General features: G+C 41.6%; 1 protein-coding gene across 9 annotated transcripts in view; it reads right to left on the reverse strand.

The window, feature by feature from the left end:
* Positions 1-3,341: 3,341 nt before the first annotated feature.
* EBF1 (EBF transcription factor 1) overlaps positions 3,342-23,831 on the reverse strand; it is a 406,628-nt gene continuing 386,138 nt past the window's right edge. For 5 of the 9 annotated variants that reach the window (XM_053566782.1, XM_053566781.1, XM_053566779.1 and 2 more), the window contains exons 12-16: positions 21,083-21,148; positions 19,889-20,066; positions 19,081-19,260; positions 15,062-15,256; positions 3,342-6,511 (exon numbers count right to left, since the gene is read on the reverse strand). In XM_053566782.1, the coding sequence (XP_053422757.1) occupies positions 6,480-6,511; positions 15,062-15,256; positions 19,081-19,260; positions 19,889-20,066; positions 21,083-21,148 (651 nt within the window). In that variant the 3' untranslated portion in view covers positions 3,342-6,479. Of the gene's footprint in view, positions 6,512-14,656; positions 14,725-15,061; positions 15,257-19,080; positions 19,261-19,888; positions 20,067-21,082; positions 21,149-23,831 lie in introns of those variants that run through there. The other 4 variants (XM_053566787.1, XM_053566786.1, XM_053566784.1 and 1 more) reach the window with 2 other exon arrangements.

Here is a 23,831-nt window from a genome sequence, read left to right on the forward strand (position 1 = left end):
CACTATTTGTCATTATGATAAACATCTATTGTAATATGGACAAAAAGAAAATACAAATGAAGAAGAGAATACAGGAGGTGACAGACAACTCTTTACAGATCGGCTATACATGGGAGCAGAAGGGCAGTTGGCACATAAGTAAAGTGAGGTAAAATCATTGTTGGCTTTTCCCTTCCAGTGGAATCATATTTGTAGCCTGATCAAAACATAATATTGAAAAAGGAAAAATTGATGATGCTGGAGACAGGAGATAATAATTTTAGGAGTAAAATTATTGGGACTGTGTTTTGGAGCATGTTAGAGCAAGCATGACCGTCAGCACAGTATATTGGAAAGCGTTCACTTCTCTGAAAGTCTGTTTAAAAATGAGATTCATTCATAGGGTCTTTCTGCAAGGCAAAAAGAGGGGTTTTGTTTGTTTGTTTGTTTTAACTGAACTACCCTTGTACATTGAATGTGGCCACTGCAGGGGACAGGGGATATTTTTCACAAGCATGTGATTCTGCCTTTCCATATTTCTATTAATTTTAATATATATATTTTTTATAAAGTCAGCTCCCCGAGCATTGACCAGGGCCTTCCATTAGCTACTTCTCCTTGCATGTTTGGAGAACTGTCATCCTGCAGAACAGTCCTGGAGCATCTCCTTCTTTGCAGCATTTTGAGCTCCATGAATAGAACATATCACTCTGACTCTTAAAGCAGGCTGTGTAAATATTGCCTTAACAACTTGTCTTTTGGCTAGAAGTCTCAAATTGACATTGTAAGGGATCAGGGACTTTGCCAAAGACAGTGTTTTAGAAATACTGTGTTTGATTAGTTGCTAACATTTTAAAAATGAAAATTTCACACCAAAAAAAAAAAAATCCAGTAATATACCTGAAATTCTTAAAAAACGGAAGATGAGCATTGCTGGGCCTACATTCCCATCTAGGAGCAGCTAGCAAGCATTCACTCCCTGCCTGTTTTTATCCCTTCCTCACCCTCTCATTTTTAAAACAGCATGGCCCCTATGAACAATATGAGACTGTGAGTTTATGAGTCTTGCTTAGGCCCCCTAGGCAGGAGTTACAGCTGATTTGCTCAGTTCACCCTGGCATCTAGCATAGTACCAAGCATCTATAGGTGCTCATACTTGTTCTGAATTGAACTCTGAAGGTCCACAGTCTCATAATACACATTTGTATACTCCACCCACACAGTCTTTCTGCACCGTATCCTCCCCAAAGCCCACAGTTCTTACACTTGCCATCATTCCCCCTTCCTAAAAAACAGGGTCCACCTGCTTACCCCCTGCTTATTATTCTTCACATCTCAGCTCAAATGTCACTTTCTCTGGGTGTCTTTCTCAGGAATTCAGGTTAAATCAGATCCCACTATAATGTACTTTTAGTGAGTTCCAGACCTTCTCTTCATTATTTCCTTGTTAAATCTACTTGTGTGGTTGCCCCACTCAAGTGTAAGCTCCAAGAGGGTAGGAACAATGTCTTTTCACTCATTATTGTATCCCATATATTCCGTCTAGTGCCAGGTGCACAGTGAACAGGCAAGGTGTACCTGAATGAATGAATTAATGAATGAACACTTCTAAGACATAGGAAGGGCTTAAGGAATGTAGAAGCCAGGATGTCAGAGGTGTGGAAGTCAGTTTTGTCTCCTGGAACCTTATGGCATGTCTGCCTTGACCTATCAACCCATTCTAGACTAGTGTGATTTGAAGGTATGTCTGTCTTGTCTGAGATTGGGAGCATCCGGAGGACAGGGGCTTCTTGTTAAATTTCTATCTTCTGTATCTAATACAAGGAACTGCATCTAATACAGAATTCTAAAACATATATATTGAATGCAAAAACTAATCATTTCTTTATAAGGATGGCAGCTTCTCCATTTATTGACTTATACATCATGCTCTTTCACTACCTTCAATTGGAATGTACTTGAGAACACAAGTCTACAGCAGTGCCCCACATGAATGACGGTGTTGCTAGTTGTCTGCCATGCTATTAGTTCTGGCTACCAAGTTTCCACTGGCCTATGGCTTATATGCTGAGTTTTCAAGGCATTCTACAAGTGTCATTAACCTTATTATGTCTGGTAATTGCAACAGTAGGAAAAACTGAATGTGTAATTGGAGAGACGCATGACTACAATGGAACTTAAAGTGAAGCGATTTTACATGAGTATTTACCTATTGGGTGTTTGTGGAATGTTTGATTACAGATAAATGGGCTTTGTCCAACAGGGAAAGCCTTATGTCCACATGCGATTAAAAAATGTAGATTATAAACAGTCTAGTACAAGTGTCCTTATGATAAAAGGATTTTTTTCCTTCTGGGTAGATGCCCAGTAATGGGATTGCAGGATCAAATGGGAGGTCTAGGTTGAGTGCTTTGAGGTTTCTCCATACTTCCTTCCAGAATTTACAATCGCCAAAATGTGGAAACAGCCTAAATGCCCACCAACCCAGGAATGGATTAACAAGCTGTGGTATATGTATACCATGGAATACTATTCAGCCATTAAAAAAAATGGAGACTTTACATCCTTCGTATTAACCTGGATGGAAGTGGAAGACATTATTCTTAGTAAAGCATCACAAGAATGGAGAAGCATGAATCCTATGTACTCAATTTTGATCTGAGGACAATTAATGACAATTAAGGTTATGGGGGGGAAGCAGAAAGAGGGATGGAGGAAGGGGGGGTGGGGCCTTGGTGTGTGTCACACTTTATGGGGGCAAGACATGATTGCAAGAGGGACTTTACCTAACAATTGCAATCAGTGTAACCTGGCTTATTGTACCCTCAATGAATCCCCAACAATAAAAAAAAAAATGTGGATTATATAGGCTCTGAGCTCACACATGCCTCCTCATCAATGAGTCAGGGCACATAATTAATTGACCAGAAGGCTCAGTGGGATTAATTAGCAGTTGTATGCGAAGGTCTTGGTCCAGACTTGTAGCAGGAAGGATGGAGGTTCTAGAATGGCCAGTTCCTGTATTCACCATTCAAGGACTGCGGGGGTGGGGTGGGGTCTCACTCCATGACCATTGAAATTGTTGGGGTTTCTTGACTCCTCTGTGGGCCAGTGTGGGTATGTGCACACCCAGATGTTGCCGGCAGAGGGCAGCAGTACGCTGCGTGTGTTCAATTTGCATTCCAGATTAGCAAATCCCCAAGGACCTACAAAGAAAGAAAGTGGGTGTCCCGGAACAATCCTGATTCCTTTTCTCTGGGTATCAACACCAGTCTGAGTAATTGCAAGCATAGACCGTTTACATGATGTTAGACTCTGGCTCATCTGAAATAGAGAAATGAATACACAACTAGGAGCTGCCATCACAGACAGGAAGTAACTTTAATTAAATATTGTGAAAGTTGAAAAGTTTTTACAGCTTGAATTTTTGCAAAAAAAAAAAAAATTATAACAATCTCTACAGTAGTTAGGTTCTCTAACAATTGAACTGTACAGTGTGTGTCTATTCAAAAAGTATTAATAATAAGGTGAAAGGTTAGTAGATTTAGAGATGACTTCATTAAGCTGCATCCTAGTACAATGTGAGGCCAGGGCATGTTATGCAATCCAGTCATCCAGAAGCTGTATTTTTCCCCCAACAATGAAATCTTAATTCTCTATTCATTTTCTTCTTAAAGCCATATTCTGCTATTTAGGGGAACATTTTTTACTTGTAAAATTTTGTGTAGAAGAAAGAGGGTAAGAGGGCCAGAATGTCATTTCATCTAATCAATATAAATAGAAGCAACAAAACACAAATCATACACATTTTAAAGGCTCTTTGGACTTTCAAGAAAAGTTCTAACCACTGCACATGACTGACAGATGGGTAGTGTCTGTTGTCAAGGTCTAAGCCAGACACCTTACTGGCTGACCATCCGTTCCTTCACCAACAGTTAAAGGGGCTCACCAGACAAAATATGGCTTTAAATTGTATACATCTTCAGGCCAGCGCTTACCACACAGAGTTCAGACAACCTTTCTGAGTACCGAGAAGCAATGCGTCCACCTTTCTTACATTTTCCAGTTTTTTATTATTATTAGTCATCATTATTATTTCTCACCATGAAAAATCAGCTTTCCTCCCCTCCCTTCCCTCCCAAAACTCCCTTTCCCCACCCACCCCAACCCATAAAAATCGCACTCTGACAGTCTAGTGAAAACCATTGCAAAATCCATATGAGGGCATGCACAGTTGCAGCATTGTTGTAAATGATTTCTTGCTCTACTAGAAAAAGTTACATTGTCTTAAGGTAACAAAACAGTTCTTTTGTGCTTTTCGATTTCTTTTTTTTTTTTTCTTTTTCTTTTTTTCTTAGAATGTTAGTGATGACTGACAGTTCGGGTGCACAGTTACAATGTACAAGTGAAATGAATATGATTTGCATTGTTAAGGCATCCAATCTGCTGGTTTATATTTATGTGAAAGACAGAGGAAATATACAAGCAGACTTAAGAAAGTATGTTCACTGATTTCTATGAAGTTTCTCCCCCGAATTTAATGCATTAAATGCGTCACTCCAAAGGGAGAGATTCCATGCATATTAATAGAGTAAAACAGCATTAGGTTTCTTTTTGTAAGCTTCCAAAGCAAAGGATACAATTTTTTTAATCTACAGAACTAAATACTACAAGAATAGTATGCTACTAATTTTTTGCCATATATTGGAAAAAACTTCTTAACTTACAAATAATACAAAAATAGACGATGGCTTTTGGGTAGAAATAAAAAAAAATTGAAGCATGGTTTAAAACAATACTAAAAATAACCATAAATGAAATGTTTAAAAATCACATTGAAACTTCTAATACAAGTGTAGGTGACCAAACAAATCCGCACTTTTCACATAGCAAACGTACACAATAAAATAAATTGGGGGTAGGAGGAAGAGGAGAAAGGGAAAAAGCAATGTACAAATTCCAAAGATAAATACATTATTTATATGGATATTTTACAAAATCCCCTTTAAAACAAAAAGCCTTTTAATTAACTTTTGCAAGTATGTGCAAGCTAAAGGTAGTGAGCTTTTTTTCTTTGCAAAATATGCACTAAAATCTTTTTTGTGATATTGAAAAACTGTCTTAAGACATTAAAATGTATAAATAGAACAACAACTTTGGCAAAAAATCACAAAAAGATCTACAGTATTTATAACTACATACAAAAACACAACAGCAAAGAAAAAAATATCAGGCAAATGCATCCTCAGAGCTTTGCTGCATCTTTGCTAATAATTCTTATTTTTAAGAACACTTCCCAGATAATGAGAGCAAAAATTTTCATAGAACAGATAACTATGTTTTGGAGGTTTCAACCTTTTCTTCCTTTCCTCATTTCCTTTTTACTCTTAATTCCAAAGCACTTAACCTGTTGTTTTAATCTATCACATTACAAATGGTAAGGGTCGACAGATAGGGGCGCTATCTTGAATAGGAAAATCGGAAACACCTGCCATGTTGCATGCATCAGCTTTTAGAGGATTGGTATGAAGTCAGCATTCAGGTGAGTAAACTTTAAACTTGTCAATGGGGGAGTGTAAGTGAGATTTTGGCTTGCCAACTGAAGGGCAGAGTGTGGAATTCTGTGCCTGGACCCTGTTCCTTACAGTCTCAAAGGAGATTCTCACACAGTGTGTGTGTGTGACACCAAGCTCTGGAGAGGCCATTGGCTTCAGAAGAAGTTGACTTAAGTAAAATGAGAGAATGAGATCAGATTTAAATATGCAGTTTTAACAATCTGTCTAGAGGCACTGGATTTTTGAGTAGAGGGAAAAATGTAATCACTTACATCATTTTTTTAACTTTCCAGGCTGCATTTATTTACACAGGTACTTAAGACAACAATACAAAAAGAGATAAATAAGCTTGCACTGCTAAGGGATGGCATGTTCAGTTAGATATCGAAAACGCAGTGTCTGAGCGAACTACTGTTTGATATGCTTTAAGACGCAAAAGCCGACCCTTAGTTTTTCTAAAAAATCTAACTGGCATTCCTATTCTGTCCCATACAAGCTTTTTTTTTTTTTTTCTTTATTTTTTTTTAACTTTTTTGTAAATATCACCACTTCATTCTTCCTTTACACAGCTTTAAAAACATCATAAATTAAAACATGGAGTCTTATTTATAGTGTCCCTTGTATATAGCTTTACGGTTTATAAAAGACAAATGATTGCAGAGTTAAGCTTAAAAAAAAGAAAAGAAAAAGTGGATTTGCTTTTATCAATACAGAATAAATATATCCCCCAAAGACTTGGGGGGTACAACTTTAACCAACACCCTGCCCTTGCAGATCCCTTCCAATTTCAGTATTTGCAAGGTCAGTGATTTTGTTTAAAAATCTGCAGTTATTGTGATTCCTCTTAAAAAGGCCTGAGTTAAAAGTTCTACTCTGGGACTTGATCAGTACTCTCTGAAGCAGAATCCAACCTCTTCATTAATAAAACTCTTCAAGGCAATTCTTTCACATAGGAGGAACAATCATGCCAGATATCGCTGTGAAAAGAGAAGACAGAAGTCAGGGGTTTAAACAGCCAATCATCTCATAGAGAAACAAAAAAATAAAGATTAACAAAAAAAGAAAGAAGGAAAGAAACACAGGCACATAACTCTATTGTTTGATTATTAGCCACAAATGTGCTGCACTCGTCTCCTCGGGAATAAGTTTTGGTCATAAAATATACAAATACTTTATAAAAAATTATAATCAATCAACATGTGTCATGTGTCTTTAATAGAACAGAATATCCTCAACATACCTCCAAATCTGATTTCAATTTTAAAACATAACTAGAAAGTTGCATAGTTTGAATACCACTGGGAAAGTTGCAGCCCCAAACCCTGCAAAATAGTGAGAATGTTCAATTTGTCACTCTTTCTTACTCCCCTCTTCATATCCAAAGTATCAAACAAAGAAGTGATCCATTTCAACTGCAAGCAATTTCTATGAAAAAAAGAATGGCTTTTTCTACGTTCTGTATTAGCAGGGAAATAGCCACAGAGCAGCAATCTGAACACCTTTGCTTCAGCCTTCAGGCTGGGAGAGGGGAATGCCAGCTACAACAGGCCTTGCTCCCTGACGGAGGAGAAGACAAGTTTGCATGAAACTGCAGAATGTCATCCACATCACTGCTTCACTCACGGCTTTTGGAATGGTCTGACCATATTTCCTAGAAAATTGCAGCCTAGGAAAGCTGGGGTGAGATCCTGGGGAAAGGGAAGGCTGCTTAAGGTAACCCAAAAGTTTTCAAAGTTAGTTAAGAGGCTGCACATGGTGCTATTTGGAGAACATAGAATCAGGCCAGCTTCCTACCTCTGGCTTTTCTGCTTCTGAGTACGTCCCCTACAGTAGCTACTTGTCTCTTAGCTTCCTTAGCGAGGCAATACAGCTGATCACAGCACTTACAGTTATTGGAGATTTAAAAAAATATCATATGTAAAGGTCTTATCCTGGGTTCAGCTCCTAGGAAGGACCTGATAGATGACAGCTGCTATGATTTGAAAGCCATCACTTCTACTGCTAAACTAGCTGTGTGACCTTAGATTGTTTAACTTCTCTGGTCTCTTATTTCCTCTTATATCAAATAGTCACCATTCCACGTGACACACTTCACAGGATGGTGGGAGGAATAAAGAGAATAAAGGGATAATATAAAAAAATTAAAACAGGGTGGCCACTCTGGGAGGCCAAGGCATGTGGATAGCCTGAGCTCACAGGTTCGAGACCAGCCTGAGCCAAAGCAAGACCTTGTCTCTAAAAATAGCCTGGTATTGTGGCGGGTGCCTGTAGTCCCAGCTACTTGGGAGGCTGAGACAAGAGAATCACTTAAGCCCAAGAGTACCGAGAGCAACAAAGTAAGACTCTGTCTAAAAAAAAAAAAAAAAAAAAGAACAGGGTGGCAACTTTGAAATATGCCAAGGTGACAGAGAGGCTTACATTAGCCACAAGGGGCAGCCATGTTTGGCCCCCAAAATGGCTTATAGTGTCCTGTCGGGCAGAGAGAGAAAGTCAATACTGTCTTTTAATTGGCAATTCTGAATTTAAAGTAATGTCCTTGTCAGTGATGACTATGTCTCTGAAGTGGCTCTCTTCTACCAAGGACGTGTCTGGAAGAATGTGCCTTTTCTCTCTTTTTTTTTAAGTGAACCCCACTGCTACTGCAAATCCTGCAGTAGGCTCAGGGAGGCCAGGCAAGGCTCTGAGCCCTGAGGCCCCCACATTCTTCCTGTTTCCCCACCCCCACTCCCACTCCTGACATTTTAGATTCAATTAAAAGAAAAACCAAAAAGCATTTGCCAAACACTTTTTCCGTTAATTTTTAAACCCATCTGTATTCACAAGGAAATTCAATCCACATGTTTCTGATTCATTTACACGTAAATCATCCAAATGTTGTTTTGCAAGAGCCCTTTTGCAGCCCAAAAGCTCCTGGAGTCCTTTTCTTAAGCCCTCATAAGCCTTTTTTTCTTAGAAACAGGAAGTTGCCTTTTGCCAAATGCAGACCAACTTAAACCTCCAAAGATTTGGGATCAGTTGAAATGCAGTCCCCCTAAGATTCAAGAGAGCCCTAGATTTGACTAAAACTGAGAGCTCCATTTTTCAACCCAAGCCTTGACTCAAGAATTCAAGATGCTGTTGCTCCAAAGGCAAAGAGGTGTAGAGGGTCTTTGCTTTGTGACAACCCAGCATGGCTCTGCCTCCCTAAGGGTCTTTTCATCCAGGCTGGAGGTGGGTCCAGGCACCCTTATTAAAGACAGCAGGAGTGCTGACCCTGTGGCAAAAGAAGCAAGTCTACTTCTACCTCCTACCAAAATCTGTTCTGTGTTCCTGGCATTAAAGGGCAGTTCCCTACAGTATAGTCAGATAGCTCCGGCAGTGTCAATATGAATCAAAGCAAAGGAGACAGCCAACAAACTTCCTGTTAATTTGGTTGATGGGTCAGTCCAGCCAACATTTATTAGCTGGGCCCTGGAAACATTTCATTTGGCATTTAGATGGCCAGAAAAAAAAAAAAAAAATCTAAGCAGTATTTTGGTTCCTGAATAGTGTATTAGATTAATTAGATTAAACCTCCACTTAAGGCCACATGAGAAGTTCTAAAGCAAAGCTCATGCTTGTTCACAGCTAACAACACTCCTTAATCTGAACTACAGGGGTGATAACTCCAGTCCCTCAAGACTCCAGGCAGGCAACAGGCATAAGTGAGTCCCTTGGGTGGGAATGGAGGTGACATTGCTGGGGCACGCCTCCATCAGAGTGGGCAGCGCCACAGCTCCCACCAAATGCTGCCTGCTGTGTACTGTTGCCTGTCTTTATAGCACAGCCCTCTGAGCTTCTGAATTCTTTCAAGTGAAGCTGGAGATGTGGAGGTTTTAGAAGATGAAAAAAGCCCAGTTCATATGTGTTAGGAAAAAACTGAAATTAGAAACAAACGTATCTGAGGGGCTCTAGGAGGTGGGTTTGGCCTGTTCCCACTCTTTTTTTTTCCTTAATAAGGCCACACAGACTTCTCTGAGAGTCATACAGAAGCTATGGAGCCTCTCCCCAGAAGAAGCCCCACATGTGTCTATCCCTGGGACCCCTGCGTGTCACATCACAGGGTCACAGAGCCCCGGATCTCATTCACCACTTCCTACACTCCAAAGGCAGAATACAATACTTGCTGATGAGAAAATTGTGGGGAAAGCTTAGACACCTCAAAAGAGGCTTTTTTTTTTAATGAAGAAATCCCACTGCATAATTGCACGAAGCTGCTGGGTTTTAGGAGCCGTTTTTCTTCTGTGCTGCAATCTGAACACTCATTCTGTGCGTGAGAAGGATGGGTGTGTAAAGCTTGGAATGTTCCAGCAATGCCATTGGCACACTGACTTGCCCAAGTGGGGCCCACAAAGATTCCCTTGAGGACACCACACTCCCAGCACCTTGTGCCAAGACATCATAAGACCACAGAGGCTCTGCCATCTTCCCCAGCAAATAGATGATCACGTTCTCTGATGGAAGCTCAGAAAACTATTGGTTTGAAAAGCAATGCCTTTCTCATTACAGTTTCCTCATTTTGATAAGAATAAAGAGAAAATGGAAAGTCTTGCAGAGTTGGGAGAAGTTGGGGTCGGAGGGAGGAGTGTGGTCTCCCCCAATCACCATATGTGTAAGCATATGAGCTAATCAGGAACAAGGGACGTGGGTAGATCTTGCACAGACTGAATATGTGCATGGAAAAAAAGAGAATTTCAGAGGATTTGGTACTGAACTGCATGAAATTTAAAGTTGAGAGAACCAACCATGGAGTCTAAGCTTCAACAATGTAGAAAAGAAAAAAAAAAATCAGTCTATATGGGTAATCACTTTGATCTTTCTGTTTTTAAATTTTTCACTGCATAGGCAACACAGTTAGGGATTGGAATCGCTACATTAGTGGGGGTTCTAGTGGATTGTGACAGCCTTCTTGGGGCCGCCTCTTTCTTGATTAATGGTATCCTCTGAGACCTGAATTACATAGAACCCAGGAGAAGACAGAGAACATCTCCATGATCAAAGGCTGAGCATCGTTGGTGACTCGTCTTTGGCTTAGAGAAACAGTCATACTTGGGGAGTCTGGAATCAGGATTCATCAGAGTTCATCTAGATAAGAATAGAAGGAGGTATCTCTGCATTTTTCTCTTTAAATCCAAAATATAGTTGAGTTTTCCAAAATTTTTCGTTGGTCTTAATACAGTGAAAAGGATTCTGCAGGCAAATAAGTTTAATGAACTAAATGGAACAGTCATTTTTATTTAATTGCAGGATGCCGTCATTTTGTGGATCTCAAAGACAGTGATTCAGTAAGCATCAATCTCTGAATGGGTTTGACCCCCTGTAATCTTATCCTTTTAAAAAGGACATCTCGTGAGGCACTGGAGGTTCTGAGATAAGAGTTGCTTTGCCTAAAATAATAAAAAATGCTCACACCTATGGCAAATTGTCCAAGCTTTTATTTACCCGGGAGAAAAAGCCAATTGGAATTGTGGTGGAATCTGTGAATGATAAAATACATATGTGTAGGAGGGCGGAACTTCTAATTTCCAAGACCTCTGTTTTTACCTTACACCTGCTTCTTGGCACCCGCACTCCAGGCTCTGAGCCACTCACTGGGGACTACACATTGTCTGCGTCTTGTCTGCCTCTGTTCCTCAGCTGAGGTTGCCCTCAGTCCTTCTGTTTAAAACACCCTTCCCCTGCACCTTCCCTGTAGCCTCATCCCACTGACCCCTTATCTGAGGTAGAGGGCAAAGGCAGTCTTCTCCATGAGGCTGTTCTGAATTCTCCTTAATCTTTCCTTCCTCTGTCCTCCCCCACCTAGAGGGTCCCAGGCTCTCCCAGACAAATAGACTTTATATACTGGGGTTTCATGTCTCTCCAAATACAGGGAAAGATTTTAAGGGTAGGATTTTAAAGCCCATATGGGCCTAACCCAGTGGCTTGAATATGGTAAGGCAAGATAGCATAGGGGCTTAACATTGTTGGGTCAATCTGCCTGGGTTTGAAGCTCCTGTCTCTAGTTGTGTAACTCTGGATGAGCTAACTTACCTCTGAGTCGCAGTTTCCACACCAGTAAAACAGGGACAATGAACCACTGACCTCAACAGGTGTCTGGGAGCCAGGCTGGGATCAAGCCCTCCCACTTGGGTGGCTATGAGCACCATCACCACCATATGAGATTGCAATGCTGTTTCTTGGGGAATAAACATAATTGCAGGGACTAGAGGAGGCTAACTAGGGACTTCTGAGGAAGAGGGCTTAAGGAGTACGCTTTAGAACAGTGGTTCTCAACCTTCCTAATGCCACGGCCTTTGAATATAGACCCACAGGTTGAGAACCGCTGCTTTAGAAAAAAATGGAGTGATCTACAATTAACAAGGAGGTACTTAGAGGTAAATAGGCCTTTAAAACAGGCTAAATGTGTCACCTCTAATCTTGTTTACATGGTCAATTTGCTTAACCAACTCTTCCTTAGTCACTTGCCCCGTCTTAACGATCACAGTTCTGAACCAGGTGGTTCTAAACGAATTAGGTGCTACTGTAACACTGCAAAGGAGAGGAGGGAAAAAACACTTCAGAGATCTTTACTCCAATTCCATAACTTGCCTATGTCCCTTTTTATAGTAGAAATGGAGTTTAGAAAGTCAACGATGGAGCAATTCTAGAAGCCCACTACCAGAATGTCATTTTTCTCAGGAAAAACTTAGCCCTTTGAAAAACTGCTCTTGGCTACCCAGGACTGGGTCCTCCTTGGCCTGCTGGAGGTGGTGTGCAGACTCTTTGGGTGCAGGCCTTGTCTGTGAGGGTGGCAGCCGGCAGTGGAGTGGGCTAAAGGAGAACAGCTAAAAGCAAGATGGACTTAATTCATTTGACTTTAATTTCTCTACTCATAACTTCCACCACTGACATCTCATAAGCAGGGAGATGTGGGATATGATGGCATTGGAAAAACAAAACCCACATTTTTTCTTTAAGTCATGCTCAGTAGTCAGAACATGGCGTAAGGGAAATACAGAAGATTCTCCATGATGCCCATTCCGTCAGAAGGCGAGAGCGGCAGTGTCCAGAACAGCACCTCCAGCCCAAAGTGTGTCCCCTAGTCAGACCTCAAACCCTCCCCACTGTGCTGCCTGTGTCAGAAAAGGTGACACAAGGCAGAGATGTAGCTGGTCATCAGAAAGGAGGGGGACAACCTCTGCGCCTTGGGAATCTGTAATTGGTTAGAATTGGCTTACAAAAGCTCCAGAGAAAAAATGCACAAACTCTATATGTGCCCCTGCCTTAAAGCCAGCAGATCTGCCTGAAACCCAAGAGGTCCTAAAATCTGAGCTCAGTTCCTATTTCCAGCCCCTTCCTGCTCTCTTGGGGGTCCATGCAGCCTGCGAAGATAACAGGCCTTGCTGAGGTCTGCCCACTTGCCGGTCAGTGATACAGCCACTGACCTTCCAATGGCAGGGGCCTTCTCCTTTCAAAGGGCTACCCGCCACTGTTCATGACATACCTCAACATGCCTTGTTTCTGACATTAAATCTGTGTTTAACAAGGGCTGAGACTGGCAGCTCAAGAATGGCAAATTTCTGCTTTCCCTAGGTATGATCATAAACCTATTATAAGTTATATTCACTCAAGCTTTACACCCCCTACTTTGCCAGCTGGAGGTGTACTGAGGGTGATGAAGCATTATTTTTAGCTGAAAAAGAGTCATACCTACAGGAATGGGTGGCTCCCCTTTGCAGGGGTGGGCACTTTCTATCATGAGTAATATTGCCTGCAGTGTAGTTCCACGAGTGGGGCTTTCTCCTCTTTTCTCTAAGAAGATGGATATATTAGAGTAAGTAGCATCAGCAGGCTATGCTGGGCACTGACATTAGCTGAGCTGGGCAGACTTGCCAAAAGGTTTTTGAGCCCTTCTGGGGGCAGAAAGACAAAATGATTAAGTACCCAGGCTCTGGCACCACATGTTTTGGGGTCAATTTTGCCTCTACCATTTGCTCACTGTGTGACTTTGAGCCAACTGAGCCTCAATTTCCCCGTCTATACATGGAACTAGCACTGACACCATAGGGTCTTCAGGAGAAATCACTTGTATGCTTACAACAGTGAAAGCCTCTGGCACAGAGTATGTGTATATAAGTATAAAGATGCATGGATTATACATACGAAACAGGCTGAGAAATTCCAGACGTGTGCACTGCTCCCTGACTCCTCCCAGATCTCCATGTGATCTCAACCAGTGAGGGCACAGGCCCAGTGGGGCTTACATTCATCTCCACTGCTTACCAGCTATGTCTGTGGGCAGGTATCTACCCTCCTTACGCTTCTGTTTTATCACCTGTGCAATGAAGGCCACAACAGCCCTTACACTTGAGGAAGTTGTGAGGATTAAATTGGAAGAGGTATTTTCTGTGCTTAGCACAGACACACCATTCAGTCAGTGTTCAACAAACAGCAGCTGATCATTTTACTGATCTTGTTTTCTTACCAGCTGCCCTAGGAATCATGTATAAGTCCTTGTTACCCCCATTTGAGTAATAAAGTATTTGGAAGACAGAAAGAGATGAATCTGTGAGCCTGACTTGGAAACCAGTTTCTTGTCACGGACTGGCTGTTGCACATCAAGCAATTCCATAACCTCTCTGGGCTGTCATTCTCTCATCTTCCAAGGGCGGGAAGTGAGGCTGTGCAGGCTAACCACTACCATGTAGGGCTGGGTACCTAACAAAAATCTATGAAACAGTGAACCCATTCTTACAGGGTGGTAATTTTTTCTCAATGAATGCAAAGGTCATCTCAACTCTTGGTGACTCTGTTGTTTTCCATATTCTATAGTGGGAAAGTGACTGAACAAGTTTAACATGAATCAGAGTACCCTAGTGCAGCAGTTCTCAACCTGTAGGTAGCGACCCCTTTGGTCAGTATTAAAGGTTTGCGGCATCAGGAAAATTGAGAACCACTGCCCTAGTGGTTTTGGGTGGGGTTCTGGGTCCCAGTAGTAAGCCTTTGAACTTCAATGCTTTAACTCCAGGGCTCTGATCAGGCCTTGGCTCACCCCTTCCTGCTATCAGTCCTGCACACGTTCACTCTGACACAGGCAACAGGAAGGGAAGGTTGAGTGACCTGCTTCAGGAGAAGGCCAGTCCCGGGAGAGACCCTGCAGTAGAGAACTTGCTAGAGTCCACAAAAGACTGATCTGATAATGGCGACAACAGGGAATGAGAGAGGAGAAAAGAGAAATGATGGCATTAGTAAGTGGAAGCAGCAGTCCCAAGCAAATCCTGGGCCTGAGCAGAATGGCTATAGTTGGAAAAAGGACATCTCAGGCAACTCTAGTAGAGCAATGAGTAGAGCCAAGGGCCAGGGACCAGGGCCAAGGAAAGTAAGCACAAAAGAACAGAAGAGATGAGGGCAGAGAGAACCAGGAGGGCTCCCGGCTGATCCCTCAACAACAGTGATGCATTTACTTCAGGTCCTGGGAGGGTGAAGTCAGGGCATTGGATCTGGATCAGCAGATGGGGCCCGGGGCTTACCTTGCAGGCTGTTCCCGTTGGTGCTGGTGCAGGTGGGAGGGGGAGAGGTCTGGGGTCTGACGACTGGTGCGAAAGCACTCTTCTGCTTCACGGCTGAGACCATGTTGGCTGGTGAGAAGGAGAAGATTCCCGAGGAGCTGCTGCAGTTGGAGGGGAGGCTTGTGGAGGAGGCCATGGTGGGGCTGGATGGCACTACTGAGACAGGAAATGGAAAGGGAGAAATCAGCACTTCTCAGAGCACCTCTGAGATGAGGTGCTCTGGGCCACTGCCTGCTCAGGCTATCCCTCAGCGTGACCCTTCCCTGAGCTCACAGGATCCTGTCCACTTTCACCATTTGGTATTTGGCACATGCTGCCTGTCATTGCAGGTCATCTTTTATGTGTTTATTGTGGGCTTCCCTGTGCCACGCAGGGTGCCAGGCATTGAAGCCATACGCAGCAGTTGCCACTAGGGGAAAATGACCCCTTGTAATCAGCCCAGAGCACTACCCAATCCAAACACACTGAGTGCTTTATGGAGTGGGACACAGAGCCACCATCCTTGGAGTTTTCCAGGCCAGGAAACAAAAGGGCATTGCCCTCTTAAAAGGGATGGAATAGCAGAAAATAGTGATGAGGGAGAGCAAGGCAAACTCAGTGGAGGCAGGAAGGGGAAATCAGAAAAGCCTTCACAGCAGAGGTGTCAAAGTACACTCCAGGTAGCACTGATGCTAACTAAGGTCCTAGCAAATGGGCTGGGGGCAGGAGAAATAGGAGGGGGATGGTTTGAGAGGCCACAGTCTCTGATGGAATGACAGGTATAAGGAAGAAGGTTGAGTCTACGATTGAGTCTACTGGCAGACAGTGTTGTGTGTGTGTTCCATTTCTCCCCATGGGGCTGAGTTCCTTACAGACACAACTGTACCACAATGCTGCACAACATTAATACAGGTGAGTGAGAAGCCAGGGCAGGTAAACAGACCACCACATGCAGAATCTGTGGACCGTGCAGAACTGCAAGTCCAAGTTCCAAAGTCTTTATATTCCCCCAGAGCTGTACATAAATGTTTGTGAGTTAGATAGAAAAGCCTTGTGTAAAATACCCACAGTCTGACAGTACTTGGGTTGCAGATAATTAATGATGGGAAAACTTAGGCAATTCAGGGAGACAGAGAACTTAGTCACTCGGGGTAGAGCTACTAAGAAAGAATTGGGTAGATTTATATTCTCCACCAACCACAGTCCTAGCCTGGCCTCTCATCTTTTGCTCGTGGCTAATAATCTTTTGGGTTACTTTAGGGACAGAGATTTTGCACACGCTAATGTCTTCATACACTCACTTTCTACTTCCGTTTTCTACAGAAAAATATAAATTCTGTCCAATGATTTTTAGACACTTAGTTTCAAATTCCAGGCACATCTTTCTACTTTATTATTTTCCACATTATTTAATAAACATTACATATAATTCACAAGAATCTTCCCACCTTTTTCATCTGGTCATTGGCAAAACAACCTGAAGTCAGGCGTTATCACTGAGCAAAGCTAAGCTAGCAGAGACTCAAAGTAGTTTAGCTAGTTGCCCAAGGGCCATAGCTAGAATGCCTGAAGCCAGGAATGAAGCCCAGATTCAGAGCTCTTTCCACTATGCTGCCTGGCAAAGGAAACAGATCTCCAGGGGGGGAAACTTCATTCCTATGAGCCCATGAGAATCCAAAGAACTGTCTGGGTGGCCTGATCCTGGTTCTACTGGTTTTGAAAGGTTAAGGAAGTGGGAATCAAATCGATCATAGGCAGGAATTGCCATCACAGGGAAATGACCTCTTATAATCAGCCCAAGGCACTACACAATCCAGACACACAGAATGCTTTATGGAGCAGAACGTACAGCCGCCATCCTCAGAGTTTTCACAAACATTTTTCTAAACTGTACTTTTTCTTTTAATGAGGCCAGCGTTTTTATACATCTCTTAGGATTTGTAAATGTGAAAATACACTCAATAATAACACCCATTTAAATTGCAAAACTGCTGCACTGGAGGTTTGATTTTTAAATATTCGTAGAGTTGAAATCCTGCTGGTTCACTGAGGAAGGCAATTAATCTCCTTGGCAAATGTGATCATTATGTGTATTTAGAGGTGGGGAGTTTGGGGTGGTGGTTATCAGAGGAAGGGGTAAAATACAGTCAGGGCAACTCCATTTGTTATAACATTATTAGTTATTGGCTGCCACACCAGAAAGTGTGCTCACCAGTGGAATGTCTTATTTTATTTTTTTATTCCGTCGGAATTTTTCAACATGAGTGGTTTATGAATAATTAAATATTATGGCGGCAAAAATTCAAATCAACTGGGCTTTGTGTTTATTGTTTTATTTGCATTTATGCAGATAAAACTGTCCCATCTGAGAGCCTATTTGAGAATTTAATACTATATTTGTGAGCGCTGAGGAAATCAATTAATGGAAATTAAATGTTCAAAGTTTCACAGCCTGACAGATGCAATCTCAGGCTGAAGTCACTGAGTGCCCCCACTGGCTGAGGAAGTAGAACAATCCAAGGCCCTAAATTGAATTGCTACCATATAGCAATTAGTTTATTGATTTAATTAAGAATGCCACCTTTTAATTTTGAGGTCATGATCGAAACATTTTCTGATTGAATAGATGGGAGAACACTGAAATGAAAGATCTATGAGAAACAATCTTTCGATAAATCAAAATCTAACGTGAAATTGACCCCAAACATTGACTTGTGAGCAGACAGTCATGATATATGCAGATTATTTGGGGAATTTTAAATGTTCAAGGAACTGCAAATTCCAAAAAATAAATAAATGAAAGAGAAATATAGAATTTTATGTACCCTTAGCAGAAAATTTCACCCCAAAAGTAATAGTACCTAAGTATACTTTCACTAATAACTTCTCTCAAAAGGCCAAGACTTTTCTGTCTTCTTTCAAAATATTAGCACAGTCCAGGTTTTCACTATGAGGGAGAGCCTGATTTTTAGTATTTTTAGTCAAGACTCTTATTTAAAAATCATGAATATTCTTTCATTTAATGATAGACCTTCTCTCCTACAAATGTTTGGCTGCATTTTACACCTAGAAAGAGTCACCTACAAATCTAGATGAACTTGGTTGCCCATGAAAAATCCTCAGAGGGAAAAGAAATAGTAGGGACATGGCTTATGGCACTGTCTACAAAGATGCCAGTTCACTGAGGTTCTTTAGATGTAATATAAATGCTGTACCAAAAAAAAAAAAAATACTGTAAGCTAAATTTATTTAGGACAGGAACGAGATGCCAAGGAATGTTTCTTGTGTATGTGTGCATTTTTTTAGTTTGTCAGATTTTTGGAAAAAATAAAGTATGTTTTTTGATTATTATTATATTTTTAAGTATTCACCAAACCCCAAGGGAGAAAAAAATCCAAGCATTCAAAAATAAAGGAGTCCTATTCCTAAAGGGAAAGAGTTTAAGTTTTAGACTATTATTACTACATTATAACACCATGACCCTGAGTATTACCTTTGGATCATTATGATTTTTATTTAGACCTATAGACTGTGTTTCTCCTGTGCCAGGCATCAGGACAAGTTCATAACCTACATTATTTTATCTATGTCTCATAGCAGTGGATGAGTGGGTGCTAATTCCTTCCCCATTTTAACAATGAGAAAATCAAGACTTGGGTAAGAGATGAACTTGCCCAGGGCCACCAACTGGCTACTGGTTGAGGCAGATGCCAACCCATCTCCCTCTGACTTTTCGTGTGGGTTCTTGGAATGACATTATCCAGTTGCTTTTGGTTGCAGCAAAGTTCCGATGGCTGGGGAGACTTGGTGTGGAGGAAGGTGAGCAAGAGAAAGCAAAGATTTCTGCTGGAGAGGATGGTGGCTTTAGTGGCATCACCTGGGGCAATGTCTTACAGGGTAGCGGCCCTCAGTCCTAGAAGCCCTGCCCAGTGGGCCACACAGTATGATGCTCAGTTCTTCCAGGGAAAACGTGCAGAGATGCAGGACACACGTCTACTTACTGGCATAGGGCGAGTTGGCAGCTGAGCCGTTGAGGAAGGTTGGGGAGCCGCCCAAATTGGACATGGCGGCAGAGCCGTATCCGTTCATGCTCGTGGTGACGGAGTTATAGTTGGTCTGCTGGGGAGTGGTGCTCGGCACGTACCCATGAGGTGAGACGCTGCTTGAGTTGCGGGTGAAACCTGAGGGGTGGGGGTGAAACTGGGGTGAGGGTGGTGTTCAGATGGTGGCAATCCTGGAAGACTCGGGAAAGGAAGGTCTCTGTTTCTTGCCCCCTCGCCACAATCCAGAAGGAAGGGATTGGGTGATTCATGTGCAGGGGTTGGTGGTGCTAGCTCTGTGATTAAAATGGGAAACGAGCAAAAGACACATTTCTTAGGAGATCATAAATACTTAGCAGGGCCGTGAGAAGTGGCAATGCGGGCCTATAAATTATCATTTTGGAGCAGAAATAAATCCCAACCTAAGAGATGTACCCCAGAGTGAACAGGTTCCTATTCCCTGGGCAAGAATGATGTGCTTTGGCCCCTCAGAACTTTAATTCCATCCCTCTTTGCGATCTGTCATTCATGGTTTATGGTGAAGTCAAATGTAGGCATGGCTAAATCCAAGCACCCTTTCTAGCCCCCTAGTGACAGCTGGGAACAAATTCTGCGGTAACATTAGATACACACAAACTAAGAATCTCCCCTTTGGAACAAAAATAATTTTTTAAAAATTTAAATTATTTTATGACAAATAAATGTGGAGAGGGGAGCTTGAGTTTAGGAAGGGACAAGGAGAGCAGGAGGGAGAAGGGCAGCTTCTGACCCTGATTGGTGGCTTGTGAAGCCTCGGAGACATTCACGGCCAGTTGTCCACTGAACGAATTCACGCCCATCATCCCTGCATGGACCGAGGTGTTAGCAAGGGCCGGGAGCTGGTTGTGGTTGCGTGGGACACTGTACAGGGCCTCTGCAATGTCAGCTGCTCTCTTCAGAATAATTTCCTGAAAAGTCAAAGGAATTTCCCCTTTAGCTACCTTCAATCATACTCCCAACAATACCATTCTTCAACTGCCAGACACTGTGCTCAGGGCTTTCAGTGGTTAACTGTTCTCGATGGTTAAGCCTCCCAACAAACCTATGACATCAGTCTCGCATCATCACCCCCATATTGGGAATGGGGAAACTGAGGCTTAGAAAAGTAAACACCTGACCTAAAAATTTACTCACCTATTCAAGAACAGAGCTGAGATTCATAACTACATTCGTCTGACTTTAACCATTATCTTAACCATTCCTTCATACTACCCTACAGTCAGCATATGATAGTACCATGAGGTTTCCCTTCCCCACCAATAACATGTAGGAACTTGGAGGTTATTAAGGAAAAGAGAAGGAGAGAGAGAATGAGAGACTGAGCGAGAGAGAGAGAGAGAGAGTGAGTCTGCAGTTCATCTCTTCTGTTGATGTTAAGGGAAGGCTGTAGATGAGCACTTGGGTCCCTGAGTATTAATGGGACTGTGTCCCCCAGACAAAGACGCAGGTGACATGAAAAAAAGGTGAATGATGTGTCACACTCACAGTTTCCTAAGCAATTTGAATCCTATACATGGAGTTGCTCTATGAAATAGAAGTAGACAATATTATTCAGGCCTTGTTATACTTTTTAGAAAAAAATTAAACCCTCATTCTCTTCCTAAATTTGCTTGAAAAACTGAGAGAAATATAATAAAACACCAGTAACACTCCCCTTCCATTATGAAGTACATTCCCACTGAAGATGAACTGTAAATAGAGAACCTTTTCTTGTAAGGAAAAAGGTTCAGTAGAAGAGGCAATAAAAGATTTACAAAAGAGAGAAGGATTGAATAGCCCTGCCACATGTTATGGCTGAATTAATTATACTCTTCACTCATGCCCATGGCTTTTCTATTTTGTGTGCTTTCTGGTTATGATAATGAATCTGGGGTGTTCAACTGAATGCGGAAGTCTACACAGGTTGGAGACCCAGCACACTCACCTGGTTGTTGTGTGGCATCCCATACAGCGCTTCTACCAGATCCGCGGCCCTTTTGAGTATTACTTCCTGTCAAGAGAAAAGCAGATACAATCCTTTGAGTGAAAGCAGGTTGTTGTCATCTTTTCATGTGGTCACATTCTGGTTCTTCCGGCCATACTTGGCCGAGGCACTGCTGGAAAGGCGGGACTTGGGAAAACCCATAATGGTGCCCAATCACCAATTTATCCCTGTTCACATACACACTTAATTCAGTCAAACAAAAAGTGAGTATCACTTTCTCTGAGTACCACCAGATGAAATATATCACTCAGCAGTCTGGCCACAGGCAAGATAAAGTCCTCAGATGTTTATTGCTGAATACAATTCTGAGGTCATTTACCAGATTACAACAATCAATGTCATTCAGCGCACATTATGAATCCTTAAGATGGGTTTATTTTGCATTTAATTGCTTATCCCAGGAACCATGACCTTATTGGACAGGTCATTTTCAAGGGATTTCCAATCAATCTTCACTTACCAGGAGCATGAAGCACTAAAATTTTGCTTATCTCCTTTGTATGGCAGAGCCATGATACAAGGGAGTGATGTAGGAAACCCACGTAGTAAGGCAACGCACGAGGTGTCAAAGGCTCTTACAAAAGGATTCTGCCTCCTCCGGAAGCCCCCTCTGTACCAATTTTCATGACTGGCAGCGTCTGTTTCTTTTATAGCAATTCTTTGCTATTTCAGTATTGTTTGTCATTTGCTCATTCATTCTCATCCTACCTATATGCCCTGCTGTGCATTCCAGTTGAAGAAAAAAATATCTCCCTCTTTTTATTTAGGTGGGCTTCCATATTTAGCTTACATGCTTGGTTCTGATAATATGGGGTACTCTCCAAAAAGGCATGTGGGGATAATTTTTTTCATACTGATGAAAATAAATCATTCCCTATGCATTTTGCTCTAATTTTCTGCAGACTCACTTACATTAAAATGTGGGGGAGAAAGAAAGCAAAGTTAAACTTGATGTATGTAACAATGAGAGCTTATCAGCAGAACCAAAACTAAGGGTGTGGTATCATGATCAGAGGTGAGGTGCAGGAAGACGTATTTACCTTTTTTTTGCTGTGGGTAAAGTTTCAAACAGAAGTTTAACTTTAAATGTTTTACACAATAGGTCTCTGCATGGAGAAGCAGTACTGTTCAGTTTTTATAGACTGCAGGCGCTGATCAGAAAATAGGGATATAATTACATTCATTTTGCTGTCACCATAGCCTCTTCAAAAATCCTTGAACAACTCTTGAAATGACAAGCTTTTAGATACATATTAGCATTTTTCAATTTTAAATTCTCTATAATATAAGATAAAATAGTTGTCATACTAGAGTAACTACTTATGACATATCTAATGTCCTAAATTCAAAAATGAGATAGAAGGCTTTTCTGTTCTCAATAAACATTTATGCTTGCATTACACTGCCAGACCCACTTTCTAAAACAGTTATTTTTCAAGTGGGGAGTGAAAAGTATTATATAATCAATGTGGTTTGAACCAATGCATCTGAAATCATTTCTTTACTTTTTAATGCAAGGTACAAGACAATTCCCTACTTTTTGTTTGCAGTATTGTCTGACCATCGCAGTTAATAATTTACTACGGTGTGGGCACTCTAAACCCTGCCCCCAGATAGAATTCAGCTTGTGTTGCTTTCCCTAAAACCTCATGGCTTTATTTGGCTCTCAGGAAAGATTAAAACAAAACAAGATTAAGTTAGTTTATTTACTAAGATTTGACTTCTCTGGGTCTATGTTCATTTATTTCTTCAAATAAATATTTATGCTAGTGTTTGGCTTTGGCAGCAAAGGTATTATTTTTCTTTCTTTTAATGTTAGGATAAAACAAAACAAGTCTCCTGTGTCTCAAAAGCAAGATGAGGCACAGGAAGAACCTAAACTTGACTCCCGTGACACTGTAATTGGGGGCTTAGAGTGGCACTCCTTATTTTTAATTAATTTCACAGAACCAGAGAGAAGGGAAGTTCAAAATTAAACTCCCAGATCTTCAAAGTTTTTTGTAAGCCTGAAAAAAATTTTATCTATCATCGTTTGTTACATATTTCAATGTTATCTATTGTCGGTGATAAGTTTTTCAATGACATAATGTACTTATTTCTTTTTCTTTTTATTTCAATATGACATCCAGAGCCTGCCTCGCCATTTAATCTTTTAAGAATGAAACATATGAATCTTGTTTACGAAAGTTGCATTCTTCTTTTTAGATCCATTATGCCAGAGCCTGTCTTTGCATTCAGTGTATTGCCGTGGGTGGGCCATCAGCACAGCATCGCTTCAGGCCAGCGTTCTTGGACTTGAGAAGAGAGAACCAGGATTTCTGGTCCTGGAAGAGACACCCTTAAATGATATCACCCCCATTTTAAAATATCCTTCACTGCAGTACCAACTTTTAAGGGCTTAAGGGAGACTAGGTTCAGCTTTGCCAGTGTGATTCAGCTTCTTTATTTATTTCTGCAAAGAGGAAGGAGAAAGGAAATTTCTGGGTCTTCTATGAGTTAGTGCAACAGACCTGCAAGGTGCTTGGATTTCGGTGACCAGAAAATTGCTCTCACCTCCGTGTCATTACGCTCCCAGTGAACTAGCCCCCAAGCGTGTTTGTGTTGGGGATCTAATATATTGCCTTTCAATCAGAGCTGAGAGCCACTGAACACACAGACAGAACATGACGAGCAGGTCAGGAAAGCAATA

The sequence above is a fragment of the Nycticebus coucang genome, chromosome 17, assembly GCF_027406575.1.
Source record: "Nycticebus coucang isolate mNycCou1 chromosome 17, mNycCou1.pri, whole genome shotgun sequence".
Lineage (NCBI taxonomy): Eukaryota > Metazoa > Chordata > Mammalia > Primates > Lorisidae > Nycticebus > Nycticebus coucang.